This window comes from Hesperophylax consimilis, chromosome 1 (assembly GCF_061612785.1).
Source record: "Hesperophylax consimilis isolate HC1 chromosome 1, BYU_Hcon_1.0, whole genome shotgun sequence".
Taxonomy (NCBI): Eukaryota; Metazoa; Arthropoda; class Insecta; order Trichoptera; family Limnephilidae; genus Hesperophylax; species Hesperophylax consimilis.
In genome coordinates this window covers 48,557,581-48,576,452 of record NC_142836.1, presented here as the reverse complement: position 1 = coordinate 48,576,452, position 18,872 = coordinate 48,557,581, and the positions used below count along the sequence as shown (strand labels likewise).

At 33.4% G+C, this 18,872-nt stretch overlaps 2 protein-coding genes across 3 annotated transcripts in view; both read left to right on the top strand.

The window, feature by feature from the left end:
• Positions 1–5,819, top strand: part of Stacl (SH3 and cysteine-rich domain-containing protein) — a 350,766-nt gene extending 344,947 nt beyond the window's left edge. For both annotated transcript variants that reach the window (XM_089634833.1, XM_089634823.1), the window contains one exon: positions 56–5,819. In XM_089634833.1, the coding sequence (XP_089490959.1) occupies positions 56–199 (144 nt within the window). In that variant the 3' untranslated portion in view covers positions 200–5,819. The remainder of the gene's footprint in view (positions 1–55) is intronic.
• A 4,226-nt stretch (positions 5,820–10,045) lies between these two features.
• Positions 10,046–18,872, top strand: part of Tgi (Tondu-domain-containing Growth Inhibitor) — a 105,001-nt gene continuing 96,174 nt past the window's right edge. The window contains exon 1 of the mRNA XM_089634813.1: positions 10,046–10,508. The gene's annotated coding sequence lies outside the window, so the exon portion shown is untranslated. The remainder of the gene's footprint in view (positions 10,509–18,872) is intronic.

Sequence of the window (18,872 nt, the reverse complement as noted above, 5' to 3'; positions counted from 1 at the left end):
AGGTGACGTAAAGCCTTTGGTACGCGTTGCTTGAAGCAGTTTAATTTGTTTCCAGGTATCTGACGGAGACAACGGCCTAATGCTGCTGAGGGATCAGATCGTCATCCAGGTGGGAGAAGAGGTAGACGGGATGGTGATGATCAGATCCGGCGACAACCGCCAGGGAGTCTGTCCCCTCAAGTTCCTTCAAGAGGTGTGACAGGCAGGCGCGCAGGATGCGGGTCCCTCCCACTCCTCCCACTCCTCACACTCCTCGCACTCTTCGCACCCCTCCTTCCACCCCCAGCAAGTCTCCGCCACCATCGAGACCGGCGACTACCTTGAAGACAGACATAAACAGTTCTCCTGCCACTCTTCGACGGCCAACACGCCAAGTTCTGAAACCAACTCCACATTCCCTTATAAAATGTCTGAAAATTTAATTGGTAATCTCAAACGCTCCGTTCCAATTTCGACACAAAAGCCGACGCAATCTTATAGTTGTAACCAATCGAGTAATCTCGACAGTATTGACATTCACAAGAGTGTTTTGAATAGTTACAGAACGAAGAATCTCACTCAGGCTCAGAACGGATACGCCTCGAGACCTTACGGTTTCAATTCTGGTAATTTAAACTCCTTCTGTGGGAACAGTGGTTTCCTCAATTACTTCAAGCCTGCGACTCCCACTCGGAACGGGATTATCCCCGGCCGAGAAACATACACACCTTCCGTTTCTGTCAGCAGAAACAGCTCCTTTAAATATTCTGAACGCAGCTCTCCTATCGTGCAAGATGTGTTGGATCGAGCCGCTTATAAATCCGATAGAAGGAATATAAAGAAATTGCCAATTCTCTCCTCTGCTCGGCCATTAGGTTTGAATTTCCCAACGCCTAAAAGAATGGCAAACTTCATTGGAAATAGGAAGATTTGCAATTCTCAAGAGAGGCCCCTCTTGATGGGTTACCAGACTGATTACGATGACTATGAACAAGGAGCCGCATTTGAAATTATTCCTAACAAAAATGGGCTCAAAATTTCCCCAGTTTCGGCTCCTGGTACCTTTACGTCTATTTCAGAGAAATACAATGCTCGCACCAAACTTAATTCACATTCCAGACCCTTATTATTTTTACGAAATTGAAGCCGATTTATCGATAGAATCAGTACCCACTTTATATTATTCTGTTTGGGTAGTTTTTTAATTTATATCTGTGTGAATTTCGAAACGGTCTTTCTCTTGAAATATTTACGGCGTCCCATTAAATGTGGCGTTTTGATACGATGAAGAATATTCGTGCCCTAGAACTTATACCAAGTGAAAGCCTATTATATAATATACCTGAATAAAAACAGGATTTGAACACCTTGATTATTGAAAAGAATGTACGTTTCCGTGATAGTGAAAAGGTACGTGTTTGTTGGGTTTTACTGCAGGCTCAGTAAACATAAATTCGTAGGAAATATTTTAATATAGTATAACATTATCATTGTGTTTTATCAATATCCAACGAGCACTTATGTTAAAGGTAAATATGTTTAAGAATATTGTCTAATGAATAAACAGTCAAGGATGACTGTTTAATAATATTTTGTAAGCATTATTTGTGTACGCAAAAAGAATTATTGAATGTCCAATGCGTGTGATGCAAACTCCTTAAAAGCAGTGCTGTATTTCGCTTTGATGAAATTGGAAGCTATAAAAACTAAAAATATCTTGTAGAAAATTTAATTTTCAATCGGTTTTTAGTGTGATATTTCATCCTCGAGATAAATAATTACTCCAGCCTTTCTTCGAATTCTCTTCATATATAATCCCATTCAACTTGCTAGAGAAGAAAGCATTCTTGAATTAGTTGTCAGATCTTTCAACTGTCACCTGCTACTGCTACTGACTATATTTAGTAAAAAATACAAACGAAACTCTAAACACATAAATTAGTTCGAGCTGTTAAAATCAGCAATAAATACTGTAACATTTCTGAAACCCCTTAGAATGCGGCTCCCCGAAATAGAGCTTTTGCAGTTTACCTGTAAATACGGTCCTGCTTTATATCTTATTAAATATATTTTCTAGTCATAAAAGATTTTCAGATATGACTTATAATCTTTAAACGATTTTGCACTTCTGTTTTTGTTTGTTTACAAACATAGAAAGATAAAAATTTGCCATATTAGGATCCACACATCACCTTACTAAAGCAGTAGAAAAAAATTGAAGCGCCTTCACTTAGTAGAAAAACAAACAAAACATTTGATTTATGGTTTCGTATTTTATCATGATATAAGAGGTAAATGATTTAATTTATTAACAATCTACATTTCTTTTCAATACATGAATCAAGTAAATGATGTCAAAATAATCTAAATTATTGAGAGAAAATAAAAAGGCTTTTTAAAATGGTGAAAAAATATCTTTACACCCATTAAAGCATATTGTCCGTCGGTTTAAGTAACCCATTAAAGCATATTGTCTCACGGTTTAAGTAAACCACTTTTGTATAAAATAAATTATGAAGATTTTTGAGAAAATTTAAAAATCTATTAAAATGGTGATCGGAAATGTATTAATTTGAACAGTACCTACCTGATTTTGCAGGTTCACGCAAACAAAAAGAATTATATAAAATCATAAATAATAAATGTATTCAACCATTCTTATTGTGTTTTGGAAACATGTGATATAAAACGAAGCATTCTTTGTAATTTTCAAATATATCAATTCAATGACATATTTATGTCTATCTTTCTCGTGTCATGTCAAGCAAAGCATTTAATGTATATTGCATGATGCCATTAATATTATATTTTATGAATACCCCCGTCTGAGTATGTACCTGTGTAAACATTACCACTTTATTATTTAAGGTAAGAGTTTTATTTTGTAAGTACTGATTGTGCGATTTTTCTTTAGTGGCTTGTGAAAATTTTATTGGGACCCAAAAACTTAGATAATATTATATTATAATAACACTTTATTTGCCCTTAAAACTTATCATTAAAATATTCTACGTCCCTTTTTTCTTCAGGTATACAATATATATTTTTTTTTTCGCTTGATAATAATAAATCAATAGAATAATAGAATCACCACGGTAGCCGAAGTCCAAAATTTTGAATAAAATAACTCAAAGATAGTCACACAGTAAACCCCCCTTGTAAAATAGAATAGACAAACTTTAATCTATTTGGTCGCGTTACCTATAATTATGTGTGAAAAAATAGAACGTTAACATAAAAACTAACTATTTGTAGTACGAGTACATTGGCGTAACTACGAGTGTGCTGGTCCGCACCGGGTGACACCAGTAGAGGGATGAAACCGAAATGACACAGAATTTCATTTTTTAGCTTTGTTTATCTGTTTTTTTATTATTATTATTCTTTCCAGACCTTTTTTGAAGAATTTTATTTACCAATTTGCATTTAATGTTTATAATTCGTCAACGCAAGTTTTCAAAACTGCCTATTTGTATTGAGGTTTGCAATTATACTTTTGTTGGGCCATTATTGATTAAATCAATCGATACATTTCTTGGCACGGTAAAGTTTTCCGCAAAAATTAATGATTTTTTTAACTATTTATTTTCTGAATAACTGAATAATTAAAACCTAAAATTCTGATATTTAATTAGTGGGGAAAATAAAAACGATTTTTAAACGAAAATTTGAAACAGAAAAAATGACAAAAAGATATGTCGCATCTGCGACTTGAACCCGGGACCGACGCGTCGCCTTGCCGGGGCGCTGTTCTACCAACTGCGCTAATGGATCCTTATTTCATTCGGTCATATTTAACTGTATCATACTTCAAATAACAACTATCAACATTTTCTTCATTTTTCTCACCGCACATTTTATTGGCTGCTATGGTAGAGAAGCGCCCCGGAAAGGCGAAGGTCCTTCATTCAAGTATTGGATGCGACCGCATCTTTTCTCATTTTTCAAATGTTCGTTAAATTCGCTAATATTATCTTCAATAATTACATGTTTTTATTTCTATATCTACTCCCGTTACTACTGTTGCACTTACGTTCAACAGAAAATTATTAAGAAAAATTTAGAATTCTGTTTTGTCCGTTAATTAATAAGGTCCGTGGGGTTGACACTATAAGTAATTGTAATGAGAGGGTAACAGTGACCCATATCAGTTCTAAAAGACAAGCGCTTAGGTACTTAAAAATCTTATGAAAAAAATTGTGAAAGATTGCTTAAAATATACATTTCCACTCCCTAAATTTGTGAGACGATGTTTTTATTGATTTGTTAAATTGTACCCATTGATGTATCTATTTGAGTGTCAGGTATTAAAACATTTACACCTTTATTCTTAGTTGTACGAGTATACCACATAGTGATACCCAAGTGAGAAAAATATGTGCATATTACCTACTACCCAGTGAATAAATATTTGCTAGCAAAATTCATCATTTTGTAAAATCAAAACTTTTAATCATATGTTGTTTATAATATTGTGTCTTACTCCTTGATTTATAACTATTTATTTATTTATTAAATCTACTGAAATGAGAGTTTATTTATTAATTGATTGATAAACAGATTGCATATTAAATGAATATTTATTATAATTCAAATTCCTATATCTCCTGTTAAATATTTATTATCCGTCCTGTATCCTCATAAGTTAGGCATTTATTTAGTTATGTGATAAGTCCCTTTGCTGGTTTTTACAACTTTTATAAAATGTATTTATTAATCACCATAAAATTTATATTGCATTTTTAACCTATTTGTAACTTGAAGAATAAATGTCAAAGCGTGATTTCGGTATCCTAAGCAAGAAATGGCCTACTATTCGTATGATGTTTTATATGTTTCAACGAATTCCTAGTCTCTGTTTTAATCGAGGCATTCGATTGTTAAATAACTTCATTTTAAAGCGTACATATTGGAAATAATTGGGAAGAAGATTATTTTTAAATACTTATCTTCAAAAACTCACAATGAGAAATATTCTGAAATGACTTTTGGGTTTTATTTGATAATCCGGTCATCGGAAATTTGTTCCTTTTGCATATCTTTCCATCAGCTTTCCTTTGCTTTTGAAAATAAAAATACATATTATATGTTATTTTTTAATTTATTGCTGTTAAGAATTTTGAAGATTTATTTAAAAATGTTTTGTGAAAAGAATATAGTTTGTCATGGGTATTATATATATTATGTATTGATTATTGGATCGATGATTCTGTTGGTGCTTGCACAGTGTGTTGTGCTCTTAGTGCATATTTAAAGGGTATTCTGCAAGTAACATGTTAGATTAATATTGATCAATCAGAGCACAAATCTCCCAAAGGATTATTTATATAAATATTACCCAAAAAAGATTTTTTTAAATACTTAAAAAGGTTATTTTTATGAGAAATTCAAACATTTAAATTTTAATATACACACAATGTTTCATAAAATATAATATTCTTTATTTGTACAGTATAAAAGTTCACAATCATTTCAAATAATATGTGACACAGTCTTAAAAGGTAGTAATAATATAAATAATTATTTAAAATACATTCATTAGTAAATATTTCTATATGTTTATTTATTGTATTCTTTCCCGTTGTGGTAGGTTTAGTCTTTATATGTGCTTTTAAAGATAGATACATTTATGGTTTAGGAAAAATGTCAAACAATATTAACTGCACTTAAATGTCGTCGTTGAACGTATCAAATGGCAGAAATAGCTATATATGTATGTAATAAATTATCAACAGTTTTGTTAAATTCTTGTGTAATTATACTATGCATATATATAAAATTATACAATACACGCACGCATACATAAACGGAAATATTTATTTATGCGTGTTTATTGTTAACTGCACCAAATAAAATATAAATATTTTAAATTTTTGTTTTATTCATAACAAGCATAATAATACACCGCTCGAGATGTTTATTTTAACGAACAAAATAAAATTACTGGTGAAAATGGGATAACTTACATTGCTGGGCCAAGCAGCGCGGGTGGGAGATTTCACCATCAGAGTTTATAATAATAATGTTTGGCTGATTTCTGTAGCGCCATTTTTGTGGCGAGACCTAAGCTAAGTTAATTTTCAAGTTCTATTTAAATTCTGTTATTATTTCAGTTATGTGAAACAACTGGCCATTAATGATATAACAGAACTTATAAGAACCTCTACAGAACTTGAAAATTAACTTTTAAATTAGGTGAATTAATCAAATTTTGTGATACAAATTTTCTAAGATATGGAGGGAGGCGACAGGACACTTGCGGGAGTGGAGGCTTTCTGTTATTTAAATAAATCGTCTACCTAGCTGGTGTAAAACTGTCTTTTTTATACATATTTCCCCATTCTAAAATATTTATTAAAATACATTTTCGGGTTAAATTAAATTGACGAAGTGAATTAGTGTACATGTTTGTAACCGAATAATATTTTAAGTTTAAAACTGCTCTAAGCACGTGGCACTGTTTTACATTCACATAAATAATACATTTCTATCTTGGTTTTTTTACTGTAAGACTATCTTTTATATCGGCACAGTACACATGCTACATTGTCTTCGGTTCTCGCTCGATTTACACATTTATTTCATTCTTGTTATCGTTGAAATTGCGCGTGTTTAACAATCCCAAACGTCACAATGTCGGTTAGCATTGTGTTATACTAATAAATACTCCTTTTTTTAATAGTGATTAAATAAACATACACATATATATATAAAGACTCATAAAATGACACATTATTAAAAAAAACTGTAATTACTTGTAACCTTTCCCTCTAGTCACACTTTTAGGTAAACGAAATGAGATAAAATGATATAGATACTGGACAATTTACCGTTTATCGTTTAGAACCATTGAAATGCAAATCTGATGTCAATGTTATACACTAGTGACTAGATAGACGAAATTACCTCTCATATTTAACAAATCTGATGTCAATGTTATACACTAGTGACTAGATAGACGAAATTACCTCTCATATTTAACAAATCTGATGTCAATGTAATACACTACTGACTAGATAGACGAAATTACCTCTCATATTTAACAAATCTGATGTCAATGTAATACACTAGTGACTAGATAGACGAAATTACCTCTCATATTTAACTGACATTGTCTGCTAATCTTGCATAAGATTGAAAGAGTTCACTAGTTGTCTGTGAGACGGAAACGACATTTGCACCGCTAACTAGAATAAAAACTATGACAAAATGTATCGTACACTTTTTTCAAATTGGAATATTTTCCTAAATCCATTCGATTCCATAAAGCCGTTGTTTTCCTGTGAATTCCGAATTATTAAATGTAAGTCGCTCTGAAAAGGAAACCTTTATTTCAATAACAATAAAAAGTTTTTAGTATTGTTTTGCCGGCATATTATTGAATGTTCCCCGTAAATTATACTCAAATGGGAAAAATAAAATTCGGCATTACAAAAATAAATTTGTTCTAGTCTCCTTTGCGGTCCTTATCCTGGCTATCACTTTTCCTGGCGATACAACGTTTACATTATAATTGTCTCAACAATCGTAGAGTTTACCACAATTTGTTTTCTCCTGTTTACTTTTCGGTTTTGAAAACGGGTAATTTTTTTAAGTGATTTAAATTGATTTTATTTATTTTTAACAGAAACAGCCCCAAATTTTATAGGCAGTTTGATGGAATAAGATTGATGTCTAGCCTAGGCCTAAGAAATATAAATATTATGTAAGTGATCTAAGAATTGGTACCTACTTAGTACGTAGATAGGTAGAATAGAAGAAAGTGTGTAGTACCTATATTGTATAGGCGGATTCTGCGTACGTTCATTACTTTATAAACTTGATAAGTTTCTGTTTAAGTTTTAAGCAAAAGTACCTACATACATAGGTGGAAAGAGCATCCCCACCTAAAGGCCAATGCAGGGCGTCGCAAGCTTTTAAGTAAGGGGGGCAGCTTAATTTGTTTATAGTAGAGGTCACAGAGGATGAACAAAGAAGTAGTCAGAATAAACTAGAAATATTTACATAGACGTCAGCTACGTCTACCCGGCGTTGCTCGGGATTATGAACAGGACCGTTTAAGCCTTGGAGGGGCCCAATAAATATTATTTTGAATTGTATTTTGCAGGTCAAATAAAAAAGAAATGTATTTATTTTCAAATGTGTAGATTACCTACGTAGATATAAAAAATACTTACGAATACCCCAAATTAGTCCCAATTTTTAAATAATCTCGGAGCCCTATGGAACTACGACATCCCCAACTGTAATAAATGACGTAGAAAAAGGGAGTGGAAAATTCCTTACAACTCCGACAAAGTCCCGAAACTTTTGGGACTAATTACAATGGTATCCTTTTGGGGTAGATATGCAGTGTGAAGGGAGTGGAATATGAAACCATAAAAACGCGGAAAAACGCAAAAGGCCAAATTTCTTACACGTAATTCCCAGATGGGATAGGTATCTGGTGTGGGTGAAGGGAGGGAAATAAGAATTATGACATTCACAAATAGGCACGGAAAAAGCGCCGCGGTCGAATATCGCGGGCAAGGCTCGAACCAATGAAAGCTTTCGAGTTTTATTTTTCCAAACAATATTTAGATGAAAATTCTTTTGCATTTTCTTAAACGGAAGTATTTTAGTGTTGTTTAAAAACTTTTAAAACATATCAGCTTAACCGGGTAGTAGCCGAGTGGACAAATGCGTCGGATTCGCGCACAAGCGTCGAAATTTCGAACTACTGCTAGCTAAGTCATCATTGCATAAGTAACATTTTCCACTTACACAAACATGTGAATTATTTTTTTGTGAGCCCTGTGACCTCAATGTGTATCACTTTGGAACCTAGCTGGGGCCCTTTGGAAAATTTGATATACCTATTATGAAATTATTATTATTAAATCCTGTGTCCTCAACGTGTACCATATTCGCAGCATCCCCGAAGATGAGATATTAAGCCTGAAGAATCGGGAGTGCCTGAAGTGTGGAGTTAATATATTTTTTTGAATCGATCCCTGGCCGAGGCCCCCCCCTCCCCCCTCCCCGAGGTTGGGACTCAGGCCGGGGCCTCTTGGGCGTATGCAGGCCAAAACGACGCCTTACGTCTATATCTGGCACTCAACTTTTCATATTTATTATAAAAAATAGCAGAGGTAGGTTGATTTGGCTCTAGTTAAAAATGTTTTTTTGAGCTTTTACTTTTTGTTCACCAATTTGTCCAGACCGGTGAAAGGTCGGGTTCAGAATAACAGTGAGAAACATATGGGTAAGTACCTAACTACAAAAATTTCTTAGAAGGTGCACTTACTGTGATAATTTATATTTGTAATTATTAATAGTAATTATAGAGGATTTATATATCATTCATTAAGAAACAACGTAGCTATAGATAATATAGTAATTAGATTTGTCTGAAAAATCAACAAGAACTTATTTTAATTTTTCAAAATATGCAAACACGTTGTGACTTGACATTTTAAATAAATGAAGTGAAAATACTTGGTTTTAAGTCACTTTGTATACAATAAAATTTATCAATAAAGTGACATAAAACCAAGTATTTTCATTTCATTTATTTAAGAACCTATATATTTGTTATAGGTAAAGGATTATTATGTATATACCATACCAGAGTAACGTGGAGCGCGTAAAATTGTTTTTAATTATTATTATTTATTAAAGCCTAATGTATTAAATGGAAAACTGATGCCAAAAATATCCCTTGGTAAATATTTGCTATCGGCAATCAATGCAATGACTCTGATAACTAAACTACATCTGCTATGATAAACTATGTAAAGGCTTTAAAAATATAGCTCCTGTGTTGTTTGTATGAATATAATTATGGACTCAAACAATGCTATACAAATGTCCAATTATTAAATACTTAACATGTAATAGCAAGACCAGATAAGTATTTAATTGGCAATATAAAGAAGAACTTATTTATAACATGGTTTGATTGCGCGCGCCAATCCCCTGAACGTATGCGCCGCCATTGCGGCCGTTAGTTGGCGTGTTTGCCCGCAGATGGCAGCGCCGGCATTTTTGACATTCCAAGCATTCCTATAGCGGCAGCCTAGCCACAAATGTCAAATATTATTAATTCATCAACAATATTAGCGGCGAGCGGTCGTTTTTCCGTCGTCACCGGTATTTGAATTTACTTAAAAATAATTCACAACATCGTGCTTCGGTTTGTTACGGTGTTCTGTGAAAATCGTTCATGTGGCCTTTTGTATTTTAAAGCAAACTTCGAAGGAATGCGGTTGGACCCGCATAGCCGTGCGTAGTATTGATTTTTTCAGAACGTTCCACATACTATTATTGTCCGTTATTATTTCGTGAATTTTTGTGCATTGTGTATAAACTTAAGTATATTCCTAGTGCCACATTCCTTCCTGTGTTATTTAAGTCTTAGTACATTATTTTATTTACAAGTGTCAACTTGTTTAGTTGTTGTTTTATCGGAATATTGTGTCAATTGTTTACCGAGTTCCTGTGATGGTCCATCTCTGAATTCGGATTCTGAAGTTGAGATTTATAACAAGGTAACACAACATTTTTTTAATTTTATTCCATCTACTTAATTATTTAATTAAAACATATTCATTTGGTACTTTCTTCTAAAATGTGTTCTTAAATGGGTGTACAGAGATATCATAAAGTAATGCTACAACGTTTGGAACATTGTTTTTGTCGCAAACGTAACATGAAAACATTGCGAAATTCCTTCTAAATAAAATTCTTTATAATTTTACATTCTATATACCTACGTTCCATATGATGACGTTCATCAACACCATTCAGTTCCGACATTATTATCAATACAATGCTGTGTGTTGTGTAGGTATGTCAGGGTCCTTTATAATCTCGATAATATCGATCGATTTCGGCCATTATCACCGCGACACATTTGTACCGCGACGCGCGGCACATTCAAATTTCGAATCGGCGAATAAAAGATGAATGTTGCCAGCATTCTGGATAAAGGAGAGGAGAGACGGCCCGTGCCGTGCGGGTAGGTACCCGTCCAGTACCACCTAACCTAGAACCGCTGCTGCCTACTCCGGGTGGGGGGAAGCAGCTGTCGGTCGCATTCCACTGTTCTGCTGCCCATGCCCAGTGCCCGCTGCCCGATCTCTCAAAGGTTACCAGACTACCAACACCAGTCAACTACCCACCAGAAGTGCTGTGACAAAAATAAATAATAGATCGATAGCTTGCAATTTTGTGAATCGATATTGCTTTTTGAATGATGCATACCGCACACCCAGATAAATCGACGCATATTATTTCTGAGTGGTTGTCTTTGATGTCATCGGGGTTGTTGCTGATTGTATGCTAGTAATGTGGTGTAACCAAAATAGAGGTTTGCCACCGTTTCGTAATGCTTTACAGCTTTCATCATCAAGACTAATAAATAATATGGAGACTTGACTATTATTAAATGGGCACTGGGTACCTGCTTATTGTTTTACATTATTTAAAGGTAATGAATGTCTAATCTTAAAATTAGTTTATTTTATCATTAAATCAACTGCTTAAAAATATGCAATGAAACATAAAACGTGAAGAGCACTCAAAGCTACTTAAGGTGAAGTACTACGTCGTGTAATATTTTAAATTGAGCCGCTATCAATAACAACCCTTACGTAGATGGCGATAAGGTTTTAAATTCCCGCTTAACACCATCCGCCTGTTTTGATTTATGCAAGAAAAAAACATGGCCAAAAAGTGCCTTTAATTTTATTTTGTGGATGTTCAGGCATAAATATTTAAATTTTTTTCGTTCATTTTATAAATAACTTAATTTGCCACATTATACAATAAAATCATAACCGAAAATGGGTTCGTAAGTAGGAGATTTTGAACTTCAAAGCATTTTTCATAGGCCTTATACATTATTTTTTTCTGGGCTTATAAAAATACTTATCTAAAAAACACTCGATTATTTCAAAGGCCATGATGTATTCTACTCGCAGTATTTAATTAAAGCATCTGAAACATTTCTAGGCGACCAAATTTTCAAACCAAAAACACGTGATTTTGCATTACTACGTATGGCATCGCCTTAAATAAGTAAAAACAAAAATTAAATATTAATTGAAGACTAACATGTTTTAAAAGATTCCGATTTGTTCACAGAATGTCTAGAATGTCTCGATCATACAACGATATTACTAAAACACATGCTTGCATAGATATTTTCATAAATAATATAACTTGTTTAGTGCCGTAGAAATATAAATAAGAAAGTCGGAGGAAATGCAGTAGAATAATTGACTCAAAAACGGATGAACGGATCATAATAATCTGATAGATGGGAGCTGAGATAGTTTTTGCATTCATCGTATTGATTTATGTCCATAAAGGCATTTCTAAATCACACACAATCAAGATAATAATATGGGAATTATCTCCGTTAGAAATTCCAACATAACGAAAGCCGTGTGTGGCGGCCTTTAGTGCTAATAATTAGTGCTTTAATGCTAACTATGTTTGTACTAAAACCTAATCGTACTTGAAACATTTCTAGGCGACCAAATTTTCAAACCAAAAACACGTGATTTTGCATTACTACGTATGGCATCGCCTTAAATAAGTAAAAACAAAAATTAAATATTAATTGAAGACTAACATGTTTTAAAAGATTCCGATTTGTTCACAGAATGTCTAGAATGTCTCGATCATACAACGATATTACTAAAACACATGCTTGCATAGATATTTATATAATGCTAACTATGTTTGTACTAAAACCTAATCGTACTTGCCTTCCGGTTTCTCATTCTATCTTTATGATATCCATAGTCTTTCATTTCATTTGTTTACTAATATGTGAACGTTAAATTGGGCGGTTTTACAAGTGAATTGAAAATATATGTCACTATACCTATTGTTAGTTTTTCAACCGACCGGAGTAACCACTCCTTCGTCAATAATAACTAAGCTCAGTTATTATTTGTATTAACATAACCCAAATTAGTTATTTTTTGTAATAAAGTTACCCAGATTAGTTACTATTTATAGTAAAATTACCCAGATTAGTTTTTATTTGTAATAAAATTAAACAGATTGTAAAAAATATATATCTTTAATAAATATTCACACGATGATGCAGTACATTTTCTTTTGACTACCACACTAGGCTAATGCCCGTGTTGTGGTAGTCATAAGATTAGTTACTATTTATATAGAAATGACAATGAGATTAGTTAAAATTAGTTAAAAAGTCAAAATAAATCTCTCATTCTCGAATATTACCATTGAAAACAGCGCAATACAGAATACCTAGGTAGATGCTACTGGTAAGTTATGTGTTTTTGAGTAGGTACATTCATTCACCGTTTTTGCATTATCAGCTCAAGGGCATTTTACTTACATCATAATTTGAAACTATCAAAGGTGGCTAATGTTACGTTATACCTTTATTAGACGCATTATTAAATTATGTATTTCAACTAAAAATCGCATCAAGTTTTTGTGAATCCTATTTTATTTGACGCAATGTTCATAGGAGGTCTACTTTTAGTTTAAGCACGTGTTCGTCGTATTTAGAGGGGTGAGTTCGAGCTGAGAATGGAAATGAAATTAACCCCAATATCCTGTTCCTAAGGGGCTAACGATTACGCTTGGGGGAAGCTACCAGTTTCATAGAATTGCTAACAAATTTCATAAATGGGTTCCATGTTCCATGCTACATACTTTTTACGAACTTACCCAAGAACTGAAACATGCGTCTTCAAGAATAAGACCATTATGTATTATTATTGTGCATTTTATCCGCAACTAAGACTGTGTTGTAATTTGGCAACTAGTTTCTCAACTCTTTCAACCCTTTCCTACGTAACATATAATATTTGAATTAATTAATCTATATATATAATCTCATAACTTGCGACAACAGTCACACGACTGGGTTTACAACAGACAAGGACTCGGATGGTTTTCGAAGAGGAGAATAGACGATCTGTATTTTTTTATTAAACTGTATTTTAGGCACTTCCTCTTCCCCGTGCCTTATTTCTTTCCGGCTCACAAAATTGGGTTGCCGCGGCCGTGGTATTCTCATAAATTAATCAATTAAATATGACCAAATCATCCCTTCTCTGCTGACGTCTAAATGACCTTGGGAATTTGTAAAAATACTCACGTTTCCACAATGACACCAGCATTGTCTTTCGTGTGACAATAGAAGAATATTATTATTCGAGAATTTATAATGTTTTCTGAATAAAGTTTGTCTTTCTAACAATGGGATTGCACGATGTATAATCAGTTCCGGTTGAGTTTACTCGCTAATGATGTGTTGCTTAACTTTTGCCTCCGAAATATCTATGTACGTCTGTCTAATAATGTAAATATTAGTCATATCTGTCCAAATGATTCCTTATATCAGATTTAAAGAAACTCTATAATATTCGACTTTAATCATATTCCCCAATGATTAGTACCTATAGCCGGTTCCGACTGCGCTGATTTCTGTCGGTTTATTTATTTTATTTATTACTATGTTTTTAAATATCTTTATTCGTTTGGTTTTTTTTTATATATTTGTAATTTACATGCGTATTACAAAACTATGTATTATTCAGTTTGATCGTAAGAATCTCTCATTTTTACACTTGTCTACTCGTTTGTGCATAGGTATTATCAGTAATCTTTAACATTAAAATTGGTGATGGCAGTGAGGAAGTATGGAACTGGCATAGGAAGGATGAAAGTAGACTGAATGCTGTAGAAATGAGATCCCTGAGGCGTACGTGTGGTAAAACTATGTATGATCGTGTGACAAATGTGGTGATCCGCAAATAATGCAAGGCTGATTGATGTAAGCGCAATGAGTAAGATTTAGAAAGGCACGCTTAGGTGGTTTGGGCATGTAGAGGGAATGAACGAAGAAAGGAATGTAAGGAGAATATATAACGCAAATGTGAATGGGAGAAGATGTCGGGACGCCCGAGGCGTGGCACGACCAAGTGTATCGGATACAAGAGTCGGGCCATGTCGGAGTATGTACGAGACGATGTATGAATGTGAATGAGGCAAGGAGCGTGTGCCAAGACTGAGTTGTTTGGCGGTCCGTCCTCTCTGCCTACCCCTGGGGAAACTACGTGATGGTTAGTTTGTTAAATTGGTTTGTCAATCAGTCGTAGGTACTTACTCATATGTTGACTGCGATAGACTATATAATATACATTGATTTTATTTCATTCTACTCATCAGAGGGGGTTATTATAATTCTCCCCTTTTACTTGGACCGGTTGAACGTCAAAATGAATCGATCATGGTGAACGAATCTTACGCATTATTTAATTATTTAAAATTTCAAACGTCATAGCACTATTATTTAATTTAACACTGTACACAAATATACAACATATTTCTTAATATCCTTACACATATTTTTCAACTTAAATATCTTGGAAGGTTGATGTCGATTGAAAATTCAGTCAAATGGAAATTGTGAAATTCAAATCGCTATGATTATATACTATAGTTTAGTCATCCACTATGATTATATACTATAGTTTTTGTTTGATTGTTTCTGAAAGCTACGATAATAGTTTTTTTAATATTAAGTGCAATTTATTTTTCTAATAATTTATGCTATTTTTATTAAATGAAAGTGATGTTCGTAGCATCTGCCGGAGAAACCATATTTTAAGAAGCCGATGGTACAAAAAGTGTGGCTGCTTCCTTTCTTGCTCGAAGTCACCCCTCAAGAAGAACCCCTATACCACACGTGTATTCTCATACGTATCACCTCGGTTTAATGTATAATTTTGGGGGCTGGCTTTAAATCTATTTTAGTCACAGGGGAAGTGAAAAAACTGGGAACGCACACGACACATGCTCAAGTAAAGTAAGTATATTGGTGATGTGATGAGAAAGCAAATAAGTTGAAAGTAATTCTCGTTATTGAGCTCCTGAAATTTCGCTTTGAATTTAAATGTTATCACTTTCAAAATTGGAAGTTTTTTTTTTTGAGACGTATCCTTGAAAGGTTTTTGTTTTTAATAATATGTACCTACTTAGTACCTAGTTTCATCAGGCTTCGCTGTGTTTAAGTACGCTTTTAAAATCTATAATAATAATAAATTGGATAATTTGTAGAGCGCCGTTTTTGTGAAAAATCACCTCAAGGGCGCTGTACAATTTATTTCCTAGGATCTACATTTGTTATTTAGAAAAGATACCAAAAATACTTACCTGGCAAGTCACTTCCGACAAACACACTTATATTAAAAAGTTTATGCTTATAAAAGATAAAACTGCACGCAGAGAACACTATATCAAAAAACACTGGTAATCGCATGACCTTAAGTCTGCTATAGTTTTATTTTAATTTAACTGTCTTAAAAAGCATACAAATTGTTAGTTGTTATCATTTTTATTTATTTATTTTTATTTATTTTATTTTATTTTTAGTATTTTTTACATTTTGTTAATTTAAATTGCCGTCGACTGTGAACGTGGAGTTTTCTGAAATTATGGATACGACTGTCTGAAATAAATTCTGTCGAGTCTGCGATCATTCTCAAATCATGCGGCAGTCCATTCCAGGCTTTAGGTCCTGACACGGCGAAAGCACGCTCACCGAACTTAGTATCTGGTGTGCGCTTTGGTTCCTTCAACCTTCCGATAGCTGATGACGTTGCTGACCTAAGGGTTGACTGTCGGGAATTGGAATCTTCTGGAATACACAATTCTGATAAGTAAGTAAGTAAGCTAACTATCTATCTATCTTCTTCTATCTGTAAAAGTAAATGTTCATTTGTTCAAAATCTTCAATGTCCGAAAGTTCTTCATCGATGGTTTTGTGCTTTTGACACAACGCAACGTGCATTCCAATGCGCTTTGTGCTTTTGACACAACGCAACGTTGCATTCCAATGCGCTTCTGTTTTTATATACCTATATTATATGGATGTCACCTATGGTAATAATAATTGGATGACTTGTATCTTGTATAGCGCCGTTTTTGTGCAAAATCACCTCAAGGGTGCTGTACAAACTTATAATACACCTCTACAGTGATCTATGTTATAACTTGGTAAAAACATGGCTTTTTGAAAAAAACAGCGCCGTCTGTTGGACAAACATGCATGTTTTTTAAAACAGCGCAATCTGTTGGACGTAAAAGCAACACGCGCTATTTTTTCTCTATCTGCATAGACAGACTGATCAACGGCAACGCGGGGTACAGCTAGTATACATATAATAAATATTCTGGTTTAACCCTTAGTGTCAGTTGTTTCGGAGAATTAGAACAATTCATCAAATTAATTTTCGTGTTCTCTGACGGTTCTATTTACGTTCTGTTATTATATCACTCACTATTCTCCAGTTATATGGCATAACTTTAATGAAAACTGAACTTTAATTAGATGAATTATACTAATTCTTTTTTTTATTTTATTTTATTTTTTAAATTAAATAAAATTGAGTTCTACAAATTAAACTTAATACACTGGCCCTAAAGTTTGTGCCATTTAAAACGGTCCGCCATGCGCCGACTGACACTTTTTTGTTTTTCTTTTTTAATTTTTTATTCCGTAATTTTAATTCAATTTTTCTAATGCTTCCGGAAGAAATTGTCTAAATGATAGTTGAAAATCCTATCAAAATTATAATAGCGACTTTATTTTAAATACATTATTATTTTTACAAATACACTATAATAATAATAATAATTTATTTGTAAAATGCATTAAGTTTGTCGCTCGTCATAATTTACAATAAAAAACAAATTTATGTGTAATAATAATAATCAGCTGAACAGAGAGGTGAGTGCAATACTCTGTCTGCCATGTGAAAACTTCTAAATAAATACATTACATTATATTCATAAATTTAAAAAAATATATATTTTTAACATTTGTACTACGACTACGGTGACTTGAGGTAAATTCTCCATCTATGGTGTAGGGGCGCGCTCTGCCACTGGGCGACGGCCTACACAACACAATAGTGTTTTCCGATCTCCGGTAGCGCTGACTCGTTCCGGCTACTCTGGCGCATCAAGGCAGGAAACCCATGCATCCTTCCCTCTGAGGCACTGCATCGCCAAGGGAGGCCGAGCAGCGCCCTGTTTGCGTGGTTATACTGTACTCGAAGTGTGTTCCCCGTGTGTGTACCTTGTCCTCAGGTCGCTAGTGTAAAAGCTCATTTAGTATATAGTAATAAGTAATATAATAATGTATAACTCCTCCCACACAGATAAAAGAATTATAGCTGTAAACCGATTTTCTTTTGACTTGGAAATTAGCAGAGATGTGCAAAATGGGTACCCAAAACCATTTGAATTGCAAAATGGAAATGGATCAAAACTTTTCCATTTGAAAATGCAAAATGCAAAATGGTTTTTAGAAAAGCATTTCAAATGCAAAATGCAAAATACCTATTTTCAAAATGCATTGAAAATGCAAAATGGTTTCTCAGGTCAAACAATTAAAATAATTATAGAATTTTTTAAACAATTTTGTCATTTAATAATGGACATCAATGTAGAACAAACATATTGATGGTAAATCCAAAAACACCACGACTACAGATTATGAAACCACAAAAAAATTGCGCAGGACTAATGTTGCCAACGTAAAAACATAGAAACTGCTATCTAACATTTAATATTACAACGTCATGGCCCCACGTTCAGTATTTGAATCAGTATTTTTTGTAATGGTATCACTCAATTGCCAGGGCTCCTACCAGGGAGCAACTTGATAAATTTAAATTATCTCTCATAGATAATTTACATTTATCAAGTTGCATTTATCCTATTTGGGGCTTATGAAAAAAAGATGAGTTGAGAAAGTAGGAAGAATGTTGCAAAAAAGCATTTAAAATGGAAAATGCATTGAGAAAAGCATTTAAAATGCAAAATGCAAAATGGTTTTTAAAAAAGCA